The sequence below is a fragment of the Doryrhamphus excisus genome, chromosome 2, assembly GCF_030265055.1.
Source record: "Doryrhamphus excisus isolate RoL2022-K1 chromosome 2, RoL_Dexc_1.0, whole genome shotgun sequence".
In the NCBI taxonomy this organism is placed as follows: domain Eukaryota; kingdom Metazoa; phylum Chordata; class Actinopteri; order Syngnathiformes; family Syngnathidae; genus Doryrhamphus; species Doryrhamphus excisus.
The window spans coordinates 12940096-12960585 of NC_080467.1; the positions used below are offsets into that span (position 1 = coordinate 12940096).

The following is a 20490-nucleotide window of genomic DNA, read 5'->3' on the forward strand; positions in this document are numbered from 1 at the left end:
TTTTTATTTTAACTTGACCAAAATGCAAAATTGTATGTGTGTGGTTTTCCAAAAGTATGTCATCCTAGGTGCTTGGAGGTGACCTATGACCCCTGTGACTAAGGCCTGTACAGTTTTACTTTTAAGGCAACAGCACAATGTCATGAAACAAGCAGAAAAGGTGTACTTACAGTATAAATAAGATGTGCGGCAGAGGACGGAGCTGTGAGCTTTACTTGAAAACGGTTACTTGATGAACCAAAGACCTATTAAGTCCAGAGGCCTTCTGATTTTAATGATGATAATAATAATAATAGAAAACAAAACTCCATTGCTGTCATTGACACTAACAATGAACTCAGCAGCCACAACATTAGGTACACCTGCATTTCTATCAACAATTCCACTAAAATTCTGAAGTGGTGCAGGTGTACCTAATAATGTGACTTGAGGTACTCTGGTGTTCAGCCAATACGGGCACCACCATACCATTGCGATGTGTACAGTCCTCATCATGCTGCAGATACAAATATGCTCTCATTTCTACTCAGTTTTGATTTGTTTTTTTTGCTTGTACATACAGACAATAAATTATTTTTTAAAAAAAGCTTCACTCAAACTGAATTGGTCATGTTGTCAGTATAAGGACGCCATATCTCTGATTTTCATGGAATAGAGGTATCAGTTTGAAGGTGTGTTATTACCTTGAACACACTCAAACTGTACGTTTTGTTTTTCCATTTTTTAGTATTACAAAATGCATATATAATAAATTAGAATATGCACAAAGTTCATTTATTTCACCAATTTTATTCAAAAAGTGAAATGTGTGTAGTATATACGTTAATTACACATAGACTGATGTATTTCAATTGTTTATTTCTTTTCATTTCGATTCATTTATACTGAAAACGAAAGAAAATCTCAAATTCAGTCCAGTGTTCCCTCGTTCTAATCAGTATGAAAGCTACTATCACAGGCTGAGCCTGTCACTTTAAGAATAATTGCATTGTGGGAAGTGTCTTTGTCTTCCCGCTTCTTCTGTTTGCCGCTCATTGTTCTTTGCGTCCAGATCTACAGGTTTACAGCCAATCAATCTCCTTCTTGCTGCCCTGCCATGTTTCCTGCGTGTCAAGAGAAACATGGCAGGGCAGCAAGAAGGAGATTGATTGGCTTGTTAAAACATATTTGCATATGTTCCAACAAGGATACAAAAAAATAAATAATATAAAAACGTGTCATCCCTTGCTTGCTAGCTTGCTAGCTTTTGCTTGCTTGCCTAGCTTGCTTGCTAATGAATCTTCCATTGAGGAGCACTGCTTGTTGAAACATATTTGCATATGTTCCAACAAGGATACAAAAAAAAAACAAAAATGTGTCATCCCTTGCTTGCTAGCTTGCTTGCTTGCTCAACAAGAATACAAAAATGCTACACTACAGCTTAATGGCGCCAAGACGAAAAGGCACATCACAAGACTGAAATATGGGTGAGTGACTGAATAATTGAAGGTTTGAACTTTTTTGAGAGTGTTTACATAAGAGAGAAATCTCAACATATTATTTTCTGTCAACAGTGTATAAAATGTATGGTGAGGGGTTTTACAGTGTTACATATAATAATCAGGGCAAAAACAGCCCGTATGGGAAAGCCATGTTTGTTTACAATTCCTAAAGATGCCACCATCAGGCACAAGTGGTTGGAGTTCCTGATTCTGTACCAACAAAAGAAAACTAGTTTAATCATACATTATATAGAATACATTAAAACAGACAGTTTCCGCCGAGTAGGTCCAGATTCTGGAAAAACTAGAAAGCTTTCTGTGCTGGTTATGGTGTTTAGCTGCTCTATAAGAGTCCACACTCAATACAAAGGGCTTAAAGATGAGCATAATAGGTCCCCTTTAAGAGCCCCCCCCCCCCCCCTTTTAGCTCGATAGTCACCAGCATGCAACTTTCCATTCAAACTAATAAATGTCTGTTTGTGTTTGTGTGCATATAATAACACTTGTCACCATGTAAACACCTCATCGCCTCCTCACTCCACAGCAATATGCTCAGTAAATGTATTGCACCTTCCTTCTGCACCTCTTCTAATCTTTCCTCCTCAGGCCTCAAGCTAATCCACACATCCAACACCATCACATGTAATGATTGCATTTTTGTCCGGTCAATGTTGAAGTCAGGTGAGTGAGCAGATGTGCTCCTCCTCTTCCTCCTCCTCCAGCTCTCTCACTCTCCTTTTACTTTTTGTACGTAGCTGCAGCTCACCGAGGAGGACGCCGAGGCTAAGGATCACCGATACAGCTAAAAGGGGACCCAGACACCATGCAGGTACACTACCTGTTTATGTCACTTATTTTGATTTAACATTTAATAATGAAGGATTGATTGAAGACAGTAGTCCACCTGATCTTATACATTTTGTGTTAAGTTCTGAAGTTTATGATATCGAAACTGTATGTCATTTACAATACACTGGACCATATTTTATTCAATCGTGAATTGTGCTGGATGTCTTTAAAACACTTTTGACTCATTATTTATTCATTATCTAAAGAAAAGGGAAAAGATGAAGAATATTTGTATTTTTTATGCTGACGTCTTTTTATTAATATATATATATATATAAACCAGCGGTTATCAGTCACCTCAGCAAGGCAGCATCTTTTATTGATGCAGTTTTAAGGAGTGTGAATTATTGAGCAATTCCGCCGCCCCCTCCATGTTCAAAGAGGGGGACCACAAACAAAGAAGAAGGATTCTATAAAATTATGTAAGAGGATTTGAGAATTTAAAGCAATAACACGTTTAAAAAAAGGAAAGGGACCTAGTCAGAAATAGAATAGAATCTCCCAGACAGCGTCACTGAAATATTCATTTGGATGTAGAGAGACCCTGAATGTGCTCCAGTGTCAGGTGACGTGATGAACTAACAAGAAACCAGATTATTTTTAGAAGTGCTGCAGTCACAGAAATATTACATGTCTTCCAATGCTTTTGTGTCATTTTCTAGATCATCTATGTGATTTATTCTTGGCCATTAGTGCCCATCATCAACACATACACATACATACACTTAGACGCACAGTATAAATGCTCTAATTATAGCCAGGGGCGTTTATTTACCTATCCTGCTCAGAGGACGGAGGCCATCCATTTTCTATACCGCTTCTCCTCACTAGGGTTGGGGGTATGCTGGAGCCTATCCCAGCTGTCTTCGTGAGAGAGGCGGGGTACACCCTGGACTGGTCGTCAGCCAATCAAAGGGCACATATAAACAAACAACCATTCACACTCACATTCATACCAATTGGAAAGTCACCAGTTAACATTACCCGGTATCTTGCCGATTTCCTGACATGAAACCACTAGTCCAGTACGGCCAAAATGATTTGTGGCACATATTCATTTATTGACCACATATTAATTTAACAAGCCCTGTACATTGCACAACAGAGTAGCAACATAATAATATATATGTAATAATGTCATAATAGCGGGAAGGCAATTGATGAGTTCACTGTCAACAACACACAAGTTTCATGCCAATAGCTCAGTACCGACATTTTAAAGAGCATGCAGAGGTAGAAACGCTTGTCATTCTTCGAAAACAGGGAGTGCCATCTTACAAAAAGCGAAGGATGCTCCAATCAGGGTCATATGATGCTGACTCCGATACCGATCATCCACAAATGAGATCGGGCGATACCGGTACCAAGAAAGATCACATGGATCTTGTACATTTTTCATTCATTCATTCATTTTGTACCGCTTATCCTCATTAGGGTCACGAGGAGGGGCTGGAGCCTATCCCAGCTGTCTTCAGGCGAGAGTCGGGGTACACATCACAGGGCACATATAGACAAACAACCATTCACACTCACATTCATACCTATGGACAATTTGGAGTCGTCAATTAACCTAGCATGTTTTTGGAATGTGGGAGGAAACCGGAATACCCGGAGAAAACCCACGCATGAGAACATGCAAACTCCACACAGAGATGGCCGAGAGTGGAATTGAACTCTGGTCTCCTAGCTGTGTGGCCTGTAAATAATAAAGTAATGTATTAGTTGTGTCTGTGTTAAATTTAATGAGACGGGAAGTGACTCTTCCTCTTCGGGCACAGCTGATTGGCCATTCTGTGTTTTTCATACATATATTCCAATTTATTTATAATGATCACATTTTTTTTCCATTTATATCAGTGACCAATTGATCAGAGCATCCATACAAAAAACCCCACAAAGGAACCAAAACCAAATAAATTTTTTCGAATAATATATTACAGAGGAAGAAGCAGAGCCGATATTTTCCCTCACTGAGTCTCTTTTTTTTAGCCTGAAGACAAGGAGGTTGATGGCGGCCTTCTGCCGGACAGCAAAGAAGCCATCCCCGGTGGTCAGGCGGAAGGCTCCAAGTGGCAGAGGCCCAGGTTTTCACGAAAGTCGCTGATGAAGTGTTGTCTTGTCAAGTGGATCATCGCCAGTACGACACAGCAGGGACCAGGTAGAAGAACCATAATGTCAGGTGTTCCAATACTTCTATAGGAAGTTGTTAAATAGTCAGTGAACACAGCACGGCCATGTTCAACAGAGGATGTTGTACTGAACTTAAGACAAAAGGTTACTGTGGTTTAAAGACACATTTCACCAGACAAGAAGCTAACTAGCTGCCAGGAAAAATGTGTAAACAAAGATCATTGATCAGACATGCTGTCATCGATGTAATAGACTAATAAGGGACAAAGCTCTTCCCTCTTCAACTCAATTTCTTTCAAAATATGGAACAATTCTGTTGTTCGAAGCACGGTTGGCAATCCCTACCTTCAGTACATGTTTAAAATCACATCATCAGCAATGTTTATGTGTCACACAGACTGGTGTTGTGCATCCTAAAGTACGCATTTCGCTAGCGTGCCGACATCTGCTTCCTTTATCTAAATTATTGACATTGACCTTCTGTGCGCTCAACAAACAGGACAGGCCTTTTTCTTTCTGCATGTCTCAGCAATATCCAGCCCTCTGAATACCTCACTTTAACTCAGGCAGGCACAAATTACCAGTCTAAAGATTACATGGGTAAGATTATTATCTGATGTGTGATAACCTCATTGTTGGGTGGAGCAGTATCCTCTAATATTATTTAAAGCTGAATCTGAAATATGCATTGCTGCTTGATTGCCATCTAGTGGTCGGAAGGCAAAGCTATTGTAGCAACTCAAACTCCAGATGAGGATTTTACATTTTGACATAAATCAAAGTCAGGTGTCAGGTGTGTAATATTGATCATAATACAATGAATCTACATAAGGATGGCCAACCATGCTTTAAAGGTGCATATGTTAGACTTCACCCTAGTTAGTAGACCAGCCCTTGTACTCTGTATTTAATAGAGCAAGAACAAGAATAGATTAAGGATGCACTTAGGACGCATTAAACACTATTATGTTTCAACAGCTCATACATCTTGCATGTTACCGTAATAATGACGGCGCGTGTTTGTTACTCATGTCTGTCTCTCAGCAGCAATGTTATAATATGACTCTTATGGAGAGTTGTTAAAAATGTAGCTTCATCAGAAGCTTTGGTTTCGATAGCTGCCTGCACTAGTCCGAGTTGCTAATACTGTATGACAGGGGTTCCCAAACTTTACCAACTCCGGGCCCACTTGAAAATCTACAAAATGTCTGCGGCCCGACGAAATGCTGCGTTCTCAGAGCACTTAACTTAAAAATAATAATTATTATAATAATAAATAATAAAATAATAATAATAATTATTATTTTTTATTATTATTTTTATTTTTATTGTTATTATTACTATTATTACACACAAGACAGAATTCATTCTCATACTTTTCATAACTGCATTCAAGACTAGCATGATGGCCAGAGAGCTACGTTCCAATCATAAACTATATAAGGTTCCTAAAATATTGTGACAGGTCAATAACACTCAATAGGTTATTACTTAGGCCTATAAATATATTTTTTTAAATCGTGCAATAAATATTTTACAATAAAAATAAAAATATAATAATAAATAAAACAAAATAAAATAAATAATAAAATAATAAAAAATAATATTTGCAAAAATGAATAATTTTTAATGACCTCTCATGGCCCACCTGCAGTACCACCAGTACCCACCAGAGGGCCACGGCCCAAACTTTGGGAATCACTGCTGTATGGTATAACTTTCCTCCTCCTGAAAAAGGATGTTTAACTCAAGGGTATTCCCACTAGCCTCCTGGAAACACTGGTGTCAAGCATGTTTTTTCTGGGAATTAACAAGAATGACGCCACACTGGAGGTGATGTCACACCTTCTTTATATGGGCTTACACTGTAGGCCAGATACACTCTGTGTTATCGAGGCAAGCTCAGGCAGAAGTTATTGGATCTAGAGAAAAATATTGTTATCTGAACATGAGCTCACGGCTTGTGAGCTCCACAGCACCAGCGGTGCTTCTGACAAAGTGTGTACGACAATGAGTGCTCCTCCTCAGGCAGGCCAGGTTGGAGGAGCACCACCGGTGGCTACTTTTTGACTTCATACACGGTAAGTCAAGGGTCTCCAGACAGTAGTTTGGGAGTGTGACCAATCATAGCAGAGTGGTCACCGTGGGTGGAATAAATTGAGAGACCGTTTGTGACAGTAAGCACAAATCCAAGGTAAGTGCGTGTAGTGTGCCTTCAACTGTGTGAGAAATTTCAAGTCAATATGATTTATTATGGGGTCAAACTTTATTTTTGCTGTATTTGTCAGAAAAATAATATCATAGACAAATGTTCCTTCAAAATATTCTACCGTAATGCCGGCTGTGTTTAACTCTTTTCAGGTAAAACTACATTTTTGTTAAACACTTCCTGCCTATTTGGAATCTCAACAAACTGCACCAGTCCACTTTCTCTCCCCTGTCCGAGACACATAAGTTATCTTACCAATTGATTTTGCCCTCCACCCCTCTTCTTCATATTTAAACTGACTCCATTATGTTATGCAGAGTCATCAACCACGCTCATCTGGAGCATGGAATGGAACACATTAAAGCCATGTGGGACCGGCACACGTGTGTCAGGTGGAGAGTTAGGGAAGCGTCAGTATGCATGCTGTGCAGTAGTTGAAACAAATCAGCCTTTAAAGAGGCGTGTTAAATGTGTTTTTAGCTCATGGAGTTATTGACATGCCGGTAGAAGGGGCAGGGCGGCCTCCTTCCACTCTTTTAAGTGCTGTTCATATATCCCCAGCATCAGCGGATATGGATCATAGTTTTTTTTTTTTTTTTACAGCTTTGCATCCTTGAAATGACTGAGCAAACAAAGCTCACTCACATATACAGATTCATGCGCACACATGCTGATGAGGTCCACGTAGACGAACCAAGGGGTCCTGATGTGAGATTCCACCTTTAACAATGAAGGATCATTTTTTATCGCAGCTTTTTTGTCGTGTTTTGTTTGCTTGAGTGGATGATTTTAGTACGTCGTCACCACTTTTTTTTTCTTTTGGGAAAGGAGTTTCAGGACTGGTAATATCCAATGAAAGGTCATGATGGGATTGGATGGCATGGAAATTATTGCCATTCTAGTTGTCGCTGGCATGCTCTATTTCGTGCTCAAACAGTTTGGCATTTGTGACCCTATGTCACAGGAAGGTAAGTTGGATCGTGTAGTATTGCTTTGACTACTCCAGTGTCAGTCTAGATGTGGTAAAACGTCTCTTGACATACTTGATATACTCCAGTTTTCTAATACTACTCTACGAACACTATAATAAACATATTGTTACATGAATAAGTCTGCATGTGTACCTAAAGTTGGAATGTACTTAAATGTCTTGCTCCTTTTTTAATTTCTTCATCTCAATCTCCCTGGTCTTGTCTCTTTCTACTTTCCATTTTCGTCTTGTTCTCTTTGTAAAGATGGTGAGTATGCCTGTGTTGGTATTTCTCCGTAGTAGTTATTATTATTATTATTATGAAGGCCATATTTTGGCACTTTTGACACAATCCTCTCCTTTTTCATATTGGACATTTTGAATTTAGCAAAAAGTCTATTAGCTTAGAAAAAAATATTTTAAGCCCAAGATTGTGTTATTTTTACACAGTTTAAAGAAATGTTGCCCAACATGGACACATATTTATTTCTCTTTCTGTGTATTATTATAACAGGAGAAAGTTAATAACGAGCTATCTAACAATGCATGTCATTGGGACACACCTATTTCGACTATGAAGTCCTCTAAAAAAACATCTAACAATGTTGCGTGGTTTGATATACATGCTGTAATCATGCATTGATTACATGTGCAGTGATGATAACGTGTCATAGGTGCCGTATTTTGATGATATATAACACAACATAAACTTATTTTTGAGGCACATTGATACACATACTTATGCTAGTTCCGGCAACAACAGCAGCAGCATAGATACTGCGACATGATGGCTGCGTCTTCCAGCACAAGACGTGTGCTCCAGTCCTCAGGAAATGGAGAGCGGAGATTGAAGTGCACCTTAAAACAAAATGTAACCTCACATCAATAGCGATGTTCGGCTTTATTATAGTACATCCTTTCCGCTTTGTACTCAGTCTTTTTCTTCCCTGCGCCGTTTTTAAATACGTCAAAACAAATGAAACAAGGTCACAAACTGAAGAAATAATGTTTGTTGTACATGACTGATATTCCACACTGATTAGTTCCAGTTCCGACAACAATCTCGCCATTGTTTACTACTACTATTACATAAATCGCTCGTCGACAAGAGATTGGAAAACACAAGTCACCCAAGCGCTATAACAGAATCAATGCAGTGACTACACTGTAGCATAACAGTTCTTAACTCTGCAGTTCTCAAATGTCATACAGCACAAATAACATAAGTAGGACACAAACGTAAGCAACATTAACTAAGCTACGTGACTTCCATTGCTAACATTACAGTCACATTCTAACAGCAACATCATGCTAATTTTTTGTCATGTTTGGTGCTCATAAGCATATTTTAGGGACACATATTACTAGGGATGTCCCATAATTATCGGTATCAGCAGAAAAATGCAATATCGGTTGATATCGATATCTGATTTTTTCCCTGATCATGAAAACCGATGTTAAAAAAATGCAGTATTCAACACATATGTGTTCATTCCACCACAGGGGATATGTCATGTTACACATATCGGTATCGGAAATTGAGAGATGGACATATCGGACAGCCCTAAATATGACTCAAAAGTCACTTTTGGGGGGACCTTAAATGACAGTTCAATTCACAAGCAATGGAACTGCATCCAAAGTGTCCAAAATGAAATCCACAACTTTTATATATCCTTTTATTATTATAATTTAGACCCACCACTGAATGTTCCTCACACTCGTTGCATTTCACCTTCCCTCTACTTTTTGCTAGTTTTCCTTTCTATTTTTCTCGTCTTACTGTTGCATCCTCACGTTCCACTTTTGACTTGGCAGACAGCAGCGACAGTGACCTTGAGCTCTCCATGGTACGCCATCAGCCCGAGGGCCTTGAACAACTCCAGGCACGAACCCAGTTCACAAGGAAGGAGCTTCAATCCCTTTACAGAGGTTTCAAAAATGTAAGTATACTGCAGTGTACTACTATGCTGAGTTTGAGGGATCACGTAATTCGGAATTTGCAGTAATGTATGTCAGGAGCGAAAGGCTTCTAATGTGCACTAAAGGACATCAAGTGCAATTAAGCTGGAGGCAAAAACCACAAAGTAAAGTAGAATAGGAAAGTCGTGGTTAGCGAGCAAGGCATTGTTGCTTACAGAGGAACCTCTCAGGTCCTTCAGAATTGATCCATTCTTGTATCAAACTGTTGCCAACATTAAACCTGTATTAACTGTCCAGGCCAGATAAGATAAAATGATAACATGTATCATCAAAGGTACTGCTGTGTGTACCTCTGGGATCAGCCATTTTTAGCTTTACATTGCATTCTTCCTTTGATTTATTGTTGCTTTAGCCCAGTGGTTCTCCTTTATTTTCTATCAAGCACCCATTAGGGGACAGATGTTGGCAGAGGGCCTGTCTATATATAGGCGGTCATCAAACAGGACCACTTAGTTGCTCACGGTGCAACAAAACCAAAACAAAACACATCCACATTATAGACTGCTACGTGGGTGACTAAGCGCTATCCGTAACACTTAATTTAAAACTGTTATGTCCAAATGCCCACAAGACATGCTGGGTAGTCCAGTAGTCCAGTGGCAACAATATGAACTATGAACAACAAAACATTGGATATGAAGAGAATGTTAAGTCTATTTTGCAGTCAAGCAAAAGTTGGAAGAAAGAGTATCGTAGGCTACCCAGCATGCCTTGCGGCAAGAATATGTGGGTGGTTTTAAGCGTCGGTATTGTGCGTAGGTATTTATTTGTATTTCGTCATGTGTGTTGATGTTTTGTGTTGTCAGGATGTCTTTTTTTTGTACAAGCTCCAGACTTTCCATGTTAAAGGTTTTAACATGGACGAGTGGTTAACGCGCAGGCCTCACAGACCCCAGTTCAATTCCACCCTCTGTGTGGAGTTTGCATGTTCTCCCCGTGCATGCGTGAGTTTTCTCCGGGTACTCCGGTTTTTCCTCCCACATTCCAAAAACATGCCAGGTTAATTGGCGACTCCAAATTGTCCATAGATATGAATGTGAGTGTGAATGGTTGTTTGTCTATATGTGCCCTGTGATTGGCTGACAACCAGTCCAGGGTGTACCTCGCCTCTCGCCCAAAGACAGCTGGGATAGGCTCCAGCACCCCCCGTGACCCTCGTGAAGATAAGCGGTAGAAAATGAATGAAAAATGACCAATTCCTTGTTTTCACTTTTCCTCAATAGGAATGCCCCAGTGGGCTTGTGGACGAGGAAACCTTCAAGACTATTTACTCACAGTTCTTTCCTCAAGGAGGTAAAGATCTTCATTGGATAATAGTCATGAAAAAAATAATTAGCCACCCTTTTTTCTTCAGTTTCTTGTTCATTTTAATGCGTTGTACAGATATAATAATAATGCACAGATATAATAATGACTACAAAAATAGCTCTAAAAATGTTTTTATTGTTGTTATTTGCAACTCCTTTGCATCTTATTTATTTCCTGTGATTATTGTTGTATTGTGATTGCACAATTACATTTATGTATTTCTTCTTCTTCTCAGATGTCACCATGTACGCACACTTCCTGTTCAATGCTTTCGACATGGACAGAAGCGGCTCTATCCGATTTGAGGCGAGTTCTTCATTACCCCGTGTTATCCCTTTGGTATACTTTTATTAACGTGTAAGGACCATAGAGGCCTCGGACACGTATGATGTAACTCATATAACTCATGTAACTAAATTCCTGTGACGGCGGTTATCAATTTACTTTCTCGGTTTTGTGCTCAATGCGCGTTTGATGTCATATTATTCTACTTCTGCGCAAAAATGGAGCGATCCTGTTTGGTGTATTTCACACAAAAATACCAAGTCATTATTATGAAGCGTTATGAGGAGTTCAAAACAATTAGCAGTGCCTAAAGCAACACTGTCGCAACCAATAGAGCGAGGAGAAACGGTGACACCATCGCCAAATGAGTTACAGGAGCACTTTTGTTGCTGATCATAAGCTGAACCTCTGGACCTAACCTGCGCGACGTTACCATGGTGATATTGCCGTGCTAAAATAGTGTTACAGGCAAGCCTGGCTTTAGACTCAATAGATCTCGCTTTGCAGTATTTACAAGACCATTAATGGCCTTCACAGGACTTTGTACTGGGCTTATCGGTGCTGCTTCGTGGTTCCGTCACAGAGAAGCTTCGCTGGGCGTTTAACCTCTACGACATCAACAAGGACGGCTACATCACCAAGGAGGTTGGTGCGGCTTCTGTGTTTCGACTGTTGGCGGATCCTTTACGCTTTGTTTGTGAGCAGGAAATGATGGCCATCATGACGTCCATTTACAACATGATGGGCCGGTACACCTTCCCCAGTGTACGAGATGACTCCCCTTTTGAACACGTGGAGAAATTCTTCCAGGTACGATGCTCAAATAAAGCTCATGATAAAATCCACGACTACAACCGAGCACTCCTTTCTAGAAAATGGATCGGAACAGAGACGGAGTGGTGACCATTGATGAATTCATAGAAACCTGCCAAAAGGTAAACCGAGAATAGAACGCACGATGTGGAGAGGCTAGTTGTTGGTGCTGTACACTATGTTCTGTTTTTGGTACAGGATGAAAACATTATGTCTTCCATGCAACTCTTTGAGAACGTCATCTAGGTTCAGCACAAAGATCTTCGCAAACTCTTTGAGACTAGAAATGATTGACATTAGCTCATGCAACACACCAGATAAACACTTTTTTTCACTCATTATTTCAGTTAAAGTTCATCCATGCAGAGAAATAGTCACAAGGTCAGGTTCCCATCAACAGAGCATGAATGTGAGGCTCGGTGAAAGCATGTGATACCCAACACAAACTCGCATTTCATTTTTCATTTCATTTTTATTACAGTGTATCTTCTCAGGGGACAATACTTCAGAAAGGAAACTTGAATCCACTTTAGAGTAGTCATTATATAGCTCGTACAGCAATACATCTAAAGTTTATCCGCTTTTCATGTCTACGGTATTGTCCCTCGAGACTTCAGTTTATCTTTCGGCGGAAAGGAACTTTATTTATGCTGTTTCCATGGCACAAGAGAGTCCTGTTGCACAACACATTCATAGAAAGCAACATCGTAATCATAGTCGGCCCTTTCATGTCAAAAGAAAATCACCACAAGAAGCATCACTTTGTTTGCTGTAATCATTTGTTTTGTATGCTTGGTTTGTTGCTTAAACCTTGCAATGCAAACATGCAGAAATAAATCTACCTTCATCTATAGTGACAAACCCACTGGATCGATTTCATTATTAATGAGGCAAGACTTCAGACATCATTAGAATGTGATTGTCAGTAATCATGGCTATATTGTTCTTTTTTATAAACTGAATATGTTCATAATCAGAGCATAAAAAACCTATTATGCTGCATTATTCGAGTCCTCTATACATTAAATAACACCCCTATAGTATAGTACGGGTGTCAGAAGACCCCCAAATCACAGGTCGAGACAATACATGGGATTGGGGTGACAAGGACGAGATTTTTTTAAAGAATAGTACAATGGGCTGCACAGTGTGCAAGTGGTTAGCGCGCAGGCTTCACAGCTAGGAGACCTGAGTTCAATTCCACCCTTTGCATGTTCTCCCCGTGCATGCGTGGGTTTTCTCCGGGTACTCCGGTTTCCTCCCACATTCCAAAAACATGCTAGGTTAATTGGTGACTCCAAATTGTCCATAGGTATGAATGTGAGTGTGAATGGTTGTTTGTCTATATGTGCCCTGTGATTGGCTGGCCACCAGTCCAGGGTGTACCCCGCCTCTCGCTCGAAGACAGCTGGGATAGGCTCCAGCACCCTTCGAATACAGCCGAAGTCAGTCATGGTCCCGCTAGCTAGCAAGATGAGGAAGAGTCACTCAAGTGATCCATTCCCTTCCCTCAAAGTATGGATGTTTTTCAACCCACCAAAAATAAAATCCCTGGGGCTTTCCTGTGTAGACCGGGCCTAATATTCCTAAGAACGTTGCTCAAAAGGCATTCAGATTGAGTTTTGTGCAGTTGATGTTGTTAATAGGAACAAATCTCCCACTGTCCACAGTTTCCCCCTCAAAGGGAACATGATACTGTCACAATTACGTGATTTCACTGGACAAAAATGTCTGCAAACAATCATCTTGGTTGTTCAACATCCTGTTGGACTTCACTCTGCTTGTGCAACACTTTATGCAGAAGCAGCTCTGGTTCGACTTTTAAGGTGAAATAACCAGATCATGATTTTTAATGAGTTATAAAGCGGTATGAAGTATTAATTGAAAACATCTACTTTATATGTAAAGGTATATACACTAGAGTGTGTTGATGACTTTTTGCTGTGCATGGTCCTCTTGTCTGCATATCTGCTGAATAACACTGCGTGACCGTGTGGAATTGTCAGCAAAAATCATTCAACCTGTACTGTATTATTCATCTTGGACCAATAGCAATGCACAGCTTGTTGTTGGTGGTGTTGGTGGGGGAGGAGCTTAACTCGTATTGCTATAGAAATAATTATGATGAAAAGAAACCTTCTGGAGCCAATGGATCGCCTCATCAGCATCACATCGTCGCAAAAGGTAAGCATGCTACACTATTGCTATTTATACTTTTTTTTTTTTTTACTATAGTTAAAGTATATCTATGGGTACGTCACACTAAAATGATGTATTATATCATTTGCATGTTATAGATATATAATATATTATTACTGCATCATTTTGTTTTTAATTTAATATTATATATTATTACAGTAATTAGTTAGAATTTATTAATATATTAATTTATTTGTGGCATTTTTTGCATGTTATATATAATATATTATTGCTGCATTATTATTTTGTATCTTATTTTTTACACCATATATAACAATTTAATATTATATATTATTACAGTGAATTGTTTGAATTTATTAATTCATTTGTGGTATTTTTTTTGCTTTTAACTGAAGTATCTGTGGAGTTCACACTGAATTTTACACATTACAATAATGTGTTTATTTGTTGTTATTGCCTAAATGCAGTATATAGTTATTTTTATGATGTTGCATTCTAATAAAGACACTGAGATATGATTATATTGTTGTAGCATTGGTAAAATAACAATATTGTAAAGGTTTATTACGGCACCAAAGCCATCAAAATGGCCAACTACTGCTAATAAGTGTAATCTTCGAGACACTTCATTGTTAAATAATGTACTGTATGTGTGTTGTGCGTTTGCAGGGCCCAGCAGTGCAGTGATGACATGCTATCAGAAGTTTCTGTCGCTGTGCTTGTTGCTGCTAGTCACTGTAGCATTGTGTCCAGGTGCCCACTACACATCCAGTAAGCGTGGGGGCGCACCCAAAGGCAAAAACAGCAAAGCGCCTCACGCCTCTCAGGGCCTCTCCAAGCAGAGCCTGAAATGGGCGGCAGCGGCAGCCGGCATGCTGGGAGGCACTGGGACGGGGTATGGCCTGGGTTTCCTCGGAAGGTCCAAGCATGGATCCAGGGGTCATGTCGGCACAAAGGTGGCCTATACTGAACAGCATCACTACGGGGAAAGCCAAAAGTTTAACAACCAGTCAAGATGGAGGGCGTTTATTAAGGCGGCGGCCCCACCTGCAGACATCAATAACCTCTTCATCACGCTGGGGCACGCTGTCGCCGTCGTCATCACCATCTGGATGGGGACACTGTGATCCAAATGCTCTTAATTGTTACTGGCAGAGCATTGATCGTGAAAATATAATAAAGGTTTCTAAATCATTGCAATACTTTGCCCTGTTCATTTTAAGGAGATTCAAATATATTTATATATAGCATGGGGACTTTGCACATTGCATATACATTATTACAGTGATTTGTTATTGATATTATATTGCATGTAATATGGGGAAAAATATATAACACTGCACTTTTTTTGTTTAGCCCATCATTTACAATGCTAACACATATTTCTTTCCCTTTTCTGTGCATTATAACAGCAGAAAATGAGTTAATATGAGCTAGCTAACAATGCACATCATTGGAAGACACCTATTTCGACTACGAAACCCTCTAAAAAATTATCGCTTTTTACACATACTTTGTATGTATAGGACACAAAGTAGGTGTGACGCGAATTTAAGCTAGCTCGTATTAACTAATTTTCTCACATTTTAATTCACAGGAAAGGAAAATATGTGTTTATGTTTCTTCCAAATTGCAAAAAAAGAAGTGCAGTTCCTCAATAAAGTGTGCAAATCTTTCCAGAAAAATAATTTCTCCAGAGATAGTTGCTTTCTCGCAGAATTTATTGATCACGTAACACATTTGACCGCACATAATAATACACCATATAGAGGTTGTATCACTTGCAGGGAGAAGTCACACACATGATGAACTTAACGTGTCATTCCAGAATATTCAACAAGTGCACTTGATTCCATAACTAAAACACAAGCATGTTAGAAAATTCAGAGTATGATTTCGAGATGATGGATTATGTATTCATACGAGTACAGAACTGAAATGAAAAGATGAATATTCTGTCAGTGTATATATTCTCAAGAAACAACATGTTTACAAAGTGCATTTAACATAGAAGGGACAGAACAAATGTTAGCCCATTTATCACCAGTGTACTTTTAATTACAATGAGCTGGTACTTGGGAATATGAAGTAGGGATGCTCTGGTCCATTGTCCACCGATCAATATTTGGTGTCGCGTTGGGTTGCCAACGAAACGGCACACCTTGAGGCCAGTGTGGTTGACCATCAAACCTTTACGTGCGTACTTTGCAAGCTGCAGCTAGGAAAAGAACAAAGTTTCTCTCCAGCCACTGAGGGTGCATCTGGGTTAACCCACCTAGTTACATTTTGATAGGAGCGTCCCTACTTTGAAGTATGAATTGTATAGTACAGTTCAATTATAAAACTGTACAAAATACCTTACAATATTCAATATGCATTTAAACAATATGAGCAATAAAAACAGTTGCTGTGAGAAGTGCAGATGGTAAAAACTAACCTAACTGCGCTAAAACATGTTTGTCATTTTACAAGGATAAAGTAGTATTCCAAGAAAAAAATGGGAAAAGTCATCATTTTACCAGATTTTTATTATAATGAGTGATTTGAAAAAATATTTATGGAAATAAAGTGATTATATTACAAGAATAAAGTCATAAATGTATGAGAGAAAAAAGGCTGGACTCATTTTTCTTCTTATTACAAGCAGAAAATCCCAACTTTGTAACAATGAAGCGCAAAAACACAAGAAAAATGTAAAATTCAAGAATGTGGAAAAAAAGTCATAATTTCAGCACAATAAAGTCTATTTATTGTGAAATTTATTGAGAAAAATTTTGTAATATTATGTGAAAAAAGTCGTCATTACACATTGACGAGTTATTAAATAGTCAATCTTAGAATATAATCATACAATTAAGAGAAAAACACTCAAGTCAAACTATTAAAAAAGGTTGTCATTAAAGTTGAAATAGTCCAGGAGGGGGAGGGGGGGAGTAATATTACAAGTATTTTAACATACGATTTTATATATATAATTATCATTACACTTGCATTTCAGGAATTAAGTCATAATATTACAAGAAAAAAAATGTCAATTTCAATCTTGTACAATTCTTGGATTTTCTTTGTTACAATTTCATTTTACGACCTTTTTTCTCATAATTTTACATTTTATACCAAATACTCCTTCATACATTTGAATGCCGATTACCAATGGGGTGGGCAGTGATGTAACGCAGCTTTGCTTGCTTGCTTGCACATTGTTATTACAATGTTATTACATTGTTATTACTTACATACATATTACATTATTATCATTTGATACAGCCAATTGCTAATTCCATTGCTTTGTGTTGTCAGCAGTGTCTGGACCAGAATGAACATCCGAAAACATTAAAATCAGGTTAATTAAATTCTATTGCATTTTGTAGACTGAACGAATCATAACAAACAACTAGTTTATAATGATTTAAAGTGTGTATATGTTTTTTTGGGGACCCCCTGTATATATATGTAGATACATACATATATATATATATATATATATATATATACATGGAGGAATTCAGTGCTCAACAATATGGAGTGCAAATAAAAAGGACTTCGACCAGTGGTTCTCAAACTTTTTGCACACAAGTATCACTTCAGGAACTGTTTTTGCTAGCGGTACTCGCCGTGTTAAATTAAATGTGGCTTGAAAGTTGAATACAAAATTGCATTTCACAGAATTTGCATTTTTAGGATTATTTTGTTGATATAAATTTGTATTTTTACTTTTTAAAAAATCTTTAGTTCCAGCGTACCACCAGTTGTACTCGTACCACAGTTTGAGATTAAAAAAATCTTTAGTTCCAGCGTACCACCAGTTGTACTCGTACCACAGTTTGAGAATCCCGGCTTGTTCTACACAGTACTTGTCATTATGTTAGTATTGATTGACTAAATATGAGCCACATTCAAGGAGGTTGCTAAGGGTATCAGCATTAGTGTTTACACGTGCAGCTATACTGTACTATGATGGAGGGCTAAAAGTCCTTACTGGAGCAGGAGCATGCTGGACAGGAGCATCAGCAGAGACGGGAAAAGCTGTGGCGCCCAGAAGCTCAGAGGACTGCTGCGACTCCACTGGACCTGCTGTTCGGGTTTGCGCTCCTGCAGGAAGCTCTCCGAGTAGGCCATGTACTCTTCCACACAGCGCCGCGCCTTCATCTGCTCCACAAGCGACGGGTAGCCTATTTCCTCAATGCTCACCGTGTCGTCATCTTCTTGAGGTGTGGATGAGCTGTTGCCCTTGTCTTTCAGGAGGTCCGTCCTGTTCATGCATTTCCCCATGAAGGCATCGTACGTTTCCGCCCGCGGGGGCATTTTATAGACGTAGTCGCGGCCATAGTCCTTCTCGTCGGTGGAGCGTGAGCCGTAACGGCGGTACATGTAATTGTTGTAGTAGTACTCCTCTTCGGGATTACGGAAGGAGAAGTGCGGTCGAGGGAAGCGCCCGAGTCCGTACCCGACGGCCATACCGGCAACGGCGCCGACGCCGGCTGCCATTATGGCCTTCTTGGCAAAACCACTAGATTTGGGTTTATAGCCCATCCTCTGGACCGACTGAGAGAATGGTGACCCTCCCATCCCGTGGCCACCGTATCCATAAGCGCCTCCCCCAATGTGGGGGCTCAGGATCTTATTATTTGGGTTACCTTGAGGGTAACCCCACCCCTGCCCACCTGCGGCTGGGTAGCCACCCCTGTTTGGGTAACCTCCTGCAGCTGGGTAGCCTCCGGGAGCTGGGTAGCCTCCTCCAACTGGGTAGCCACCCCTGTTTGGGTAGCCCCCTCCAGCTGGGTACCCTCCAGCTGGGTACCCTCCAGCTGGGTAGCCACCCCTATTTGGATAGCCTCCTCCGGCACCTGGATAGCTCCCTCCAGCTGGATAGCTCCCTCCGGCTGGGTAGCCACCCCTGTTTGGGTAGCCCCCTCCAGCAGCTGGGTACCCTCCAGCCGGGTTCTGGTTGGGATATCCTTGGTTGGTACTACCTCTTCCGGGGTTCTGGTTGGGATAGCTGCCTCCTGCTGGGTATCCTCCAGCCGGGTTCTGGTTGGGATATCCTTGGTTGGTACTACCTCTTCCAGGGTTCTGGTTGGGGTATCCGCCAGCGGCTGGATAGCCACCCGCAGGGTTCTGGTTTGGATAACCACCCGCGGGGTTCTGGTTTGGATAACCACCTCCCGGGTTCTGGTTCGGATAACCCCCAGGATTGGTTCGCCCTGGAGACTGGTTGGGATAATTACCGGCTGCTGGGTTACTTGGTTGTCTGGGATTACCTCCTCCTGTGTTTCTGTTGCCCACCCCTGGGTAACTTCCACCAGAGGGGTACGGATTGGTGTTCCGATTGGAAGAGCTTCCAGGATTAGAGCTGGACGGTTTGGAATTTGTCCCGCCCCGATTACTCCAAGATGATGTGGATTTGCGGCCGCCGCTGCTGGTGCCCCCTCTCTTGGCCCATGTGGACTGAGTGCTTAGGAGAAACACAAGGAAAAACCACACAAAAGCCACCTGGCGCCACCTCTTCATCATGGCCCTGAAAAGACAAATGATCCAAAAATCGAATTTAAAGAATGTCCTGATTTCTTCACATTGCTGTAAATGATCATAATTTGTATATTAATAATGGAGCACGAAAGGTTTACAGTGACAGTATGACATCATTTTCCTTCAATTGTATTAAAAGCTTTACCCAATAGAGCTCATATTTTCCGTTAATTTAAACATAAGCAGACCTAAGGCTTATATTATCATCCGTTCTTTACTAGAAAATAAAGCCACGTCTGTTTCTATTTATTACCATATAGCCACTAGCACCGTTAACCGCTATGATAAATAATACGAATAACGGGATATAGCTCGTCGACATAATCCTCATAGAACAACATAACCTACCGAGTGTACCTGAGCAGTGCCTCGCTGTGAGAAGACGGCTAAAGTCGATTATTTGGTGTACTGTAAATTTGCAGATGACTTCTAGTCTGTTTATTCTCCACTGCGCTAAGCAGGGGTGGGTCTCGGTTACAGGGTACGTTCGGTTTGGTACACAACCCATACCAAGAATGGCGGTCGAGAAACAGTGACCTTCACATAGATTTTTTCTTTGTCTACACTTTTCATGGATAAAATGCGTAAATGGTGTTTATTTCGCTAATGTAAATAATTTTGCAAACCGTCTAAGTAAATGCAGTTATTTGGATTATACAAAGATCATACTGTACGCCCAGTGTAGTAAAACAAACACATGCGCATGCGCACTTTCACGGAACAGCGCTGAAGGGGTTGGAAATATGGTGCGCTTGTTTTGTATACAATTTAGC

The 20490-nt window shown here is 40.1% G+C and overlaps 2 protein-coding genes across 3 annotated transcripts; one reads left to right on the forward strand and one right to left on the reverse strand.

Annotated features, from left to right (window-relative positions):
- Positions 1 to 1042: 1042 nt before the first annotated feature.
- Positions 1043 to 16637, forward strand: LOC131110594 (calsenilin-like). Of its 2 annotated transcripts, XM_058063839.1 has the most exons (12): positions 1043 to 1466; positions 2088 to 2162; positions 2237 to 2310; positions 4320 to 4488; positions 9458 to 9582; positions 10846 to 10915; positions 11166 to 11236; positions 11753 to 11860; positions 11921 to 12025; positions 12088 to 12150; positions 12227 to 14212; positions 14858 to 16637. In XM_058063839.1, the coding sequence occupies exons 3-11, from the start codon at positions 2305 to 2307 to the stop codon at positions 12272 to 12274; spliced, it is 765 nt and encodes a 254-aa protein (XP_057919822.1). In that variant the 5' UTR covers positions 1043 to 1466; positions 2088 to 2162; positions 2237 to 2304; the 3' UTR covers positions 12275 to 14212; positions 14858 to 16637. The 2 variants fall into 2 exon arrangements, with proteins under 2 accessions (XP_057919822.1, XP_057919829.1); XM_058063846.1 differs by lacking the exon at positions 2088 to 2162.
- On the reverse strand, positions 15892 to 20285 carry LOC131110588 (uncharacterized). Its single transcript, XM_058063828.1, has 2 exons — positions 20066 to 20285; positions 15892 to 19706 (listed from the first exon to the last, which is right to left on the reverse strand). Exon 2 carries the CDS (start codon positions 19700 to 19702, stop codon positions 18164 to 18166), a length of 1539 nt encoding a protein of 512 aa, XP_057919811.1. The 5' UTR covers positions 19703 to 19706; positions 20066 to 20285; the 3' UTR covers positions 15892 to 18163.
- Between the last annotated feature and the right edge of the window lie 205 nt (positions 20286 to 20490).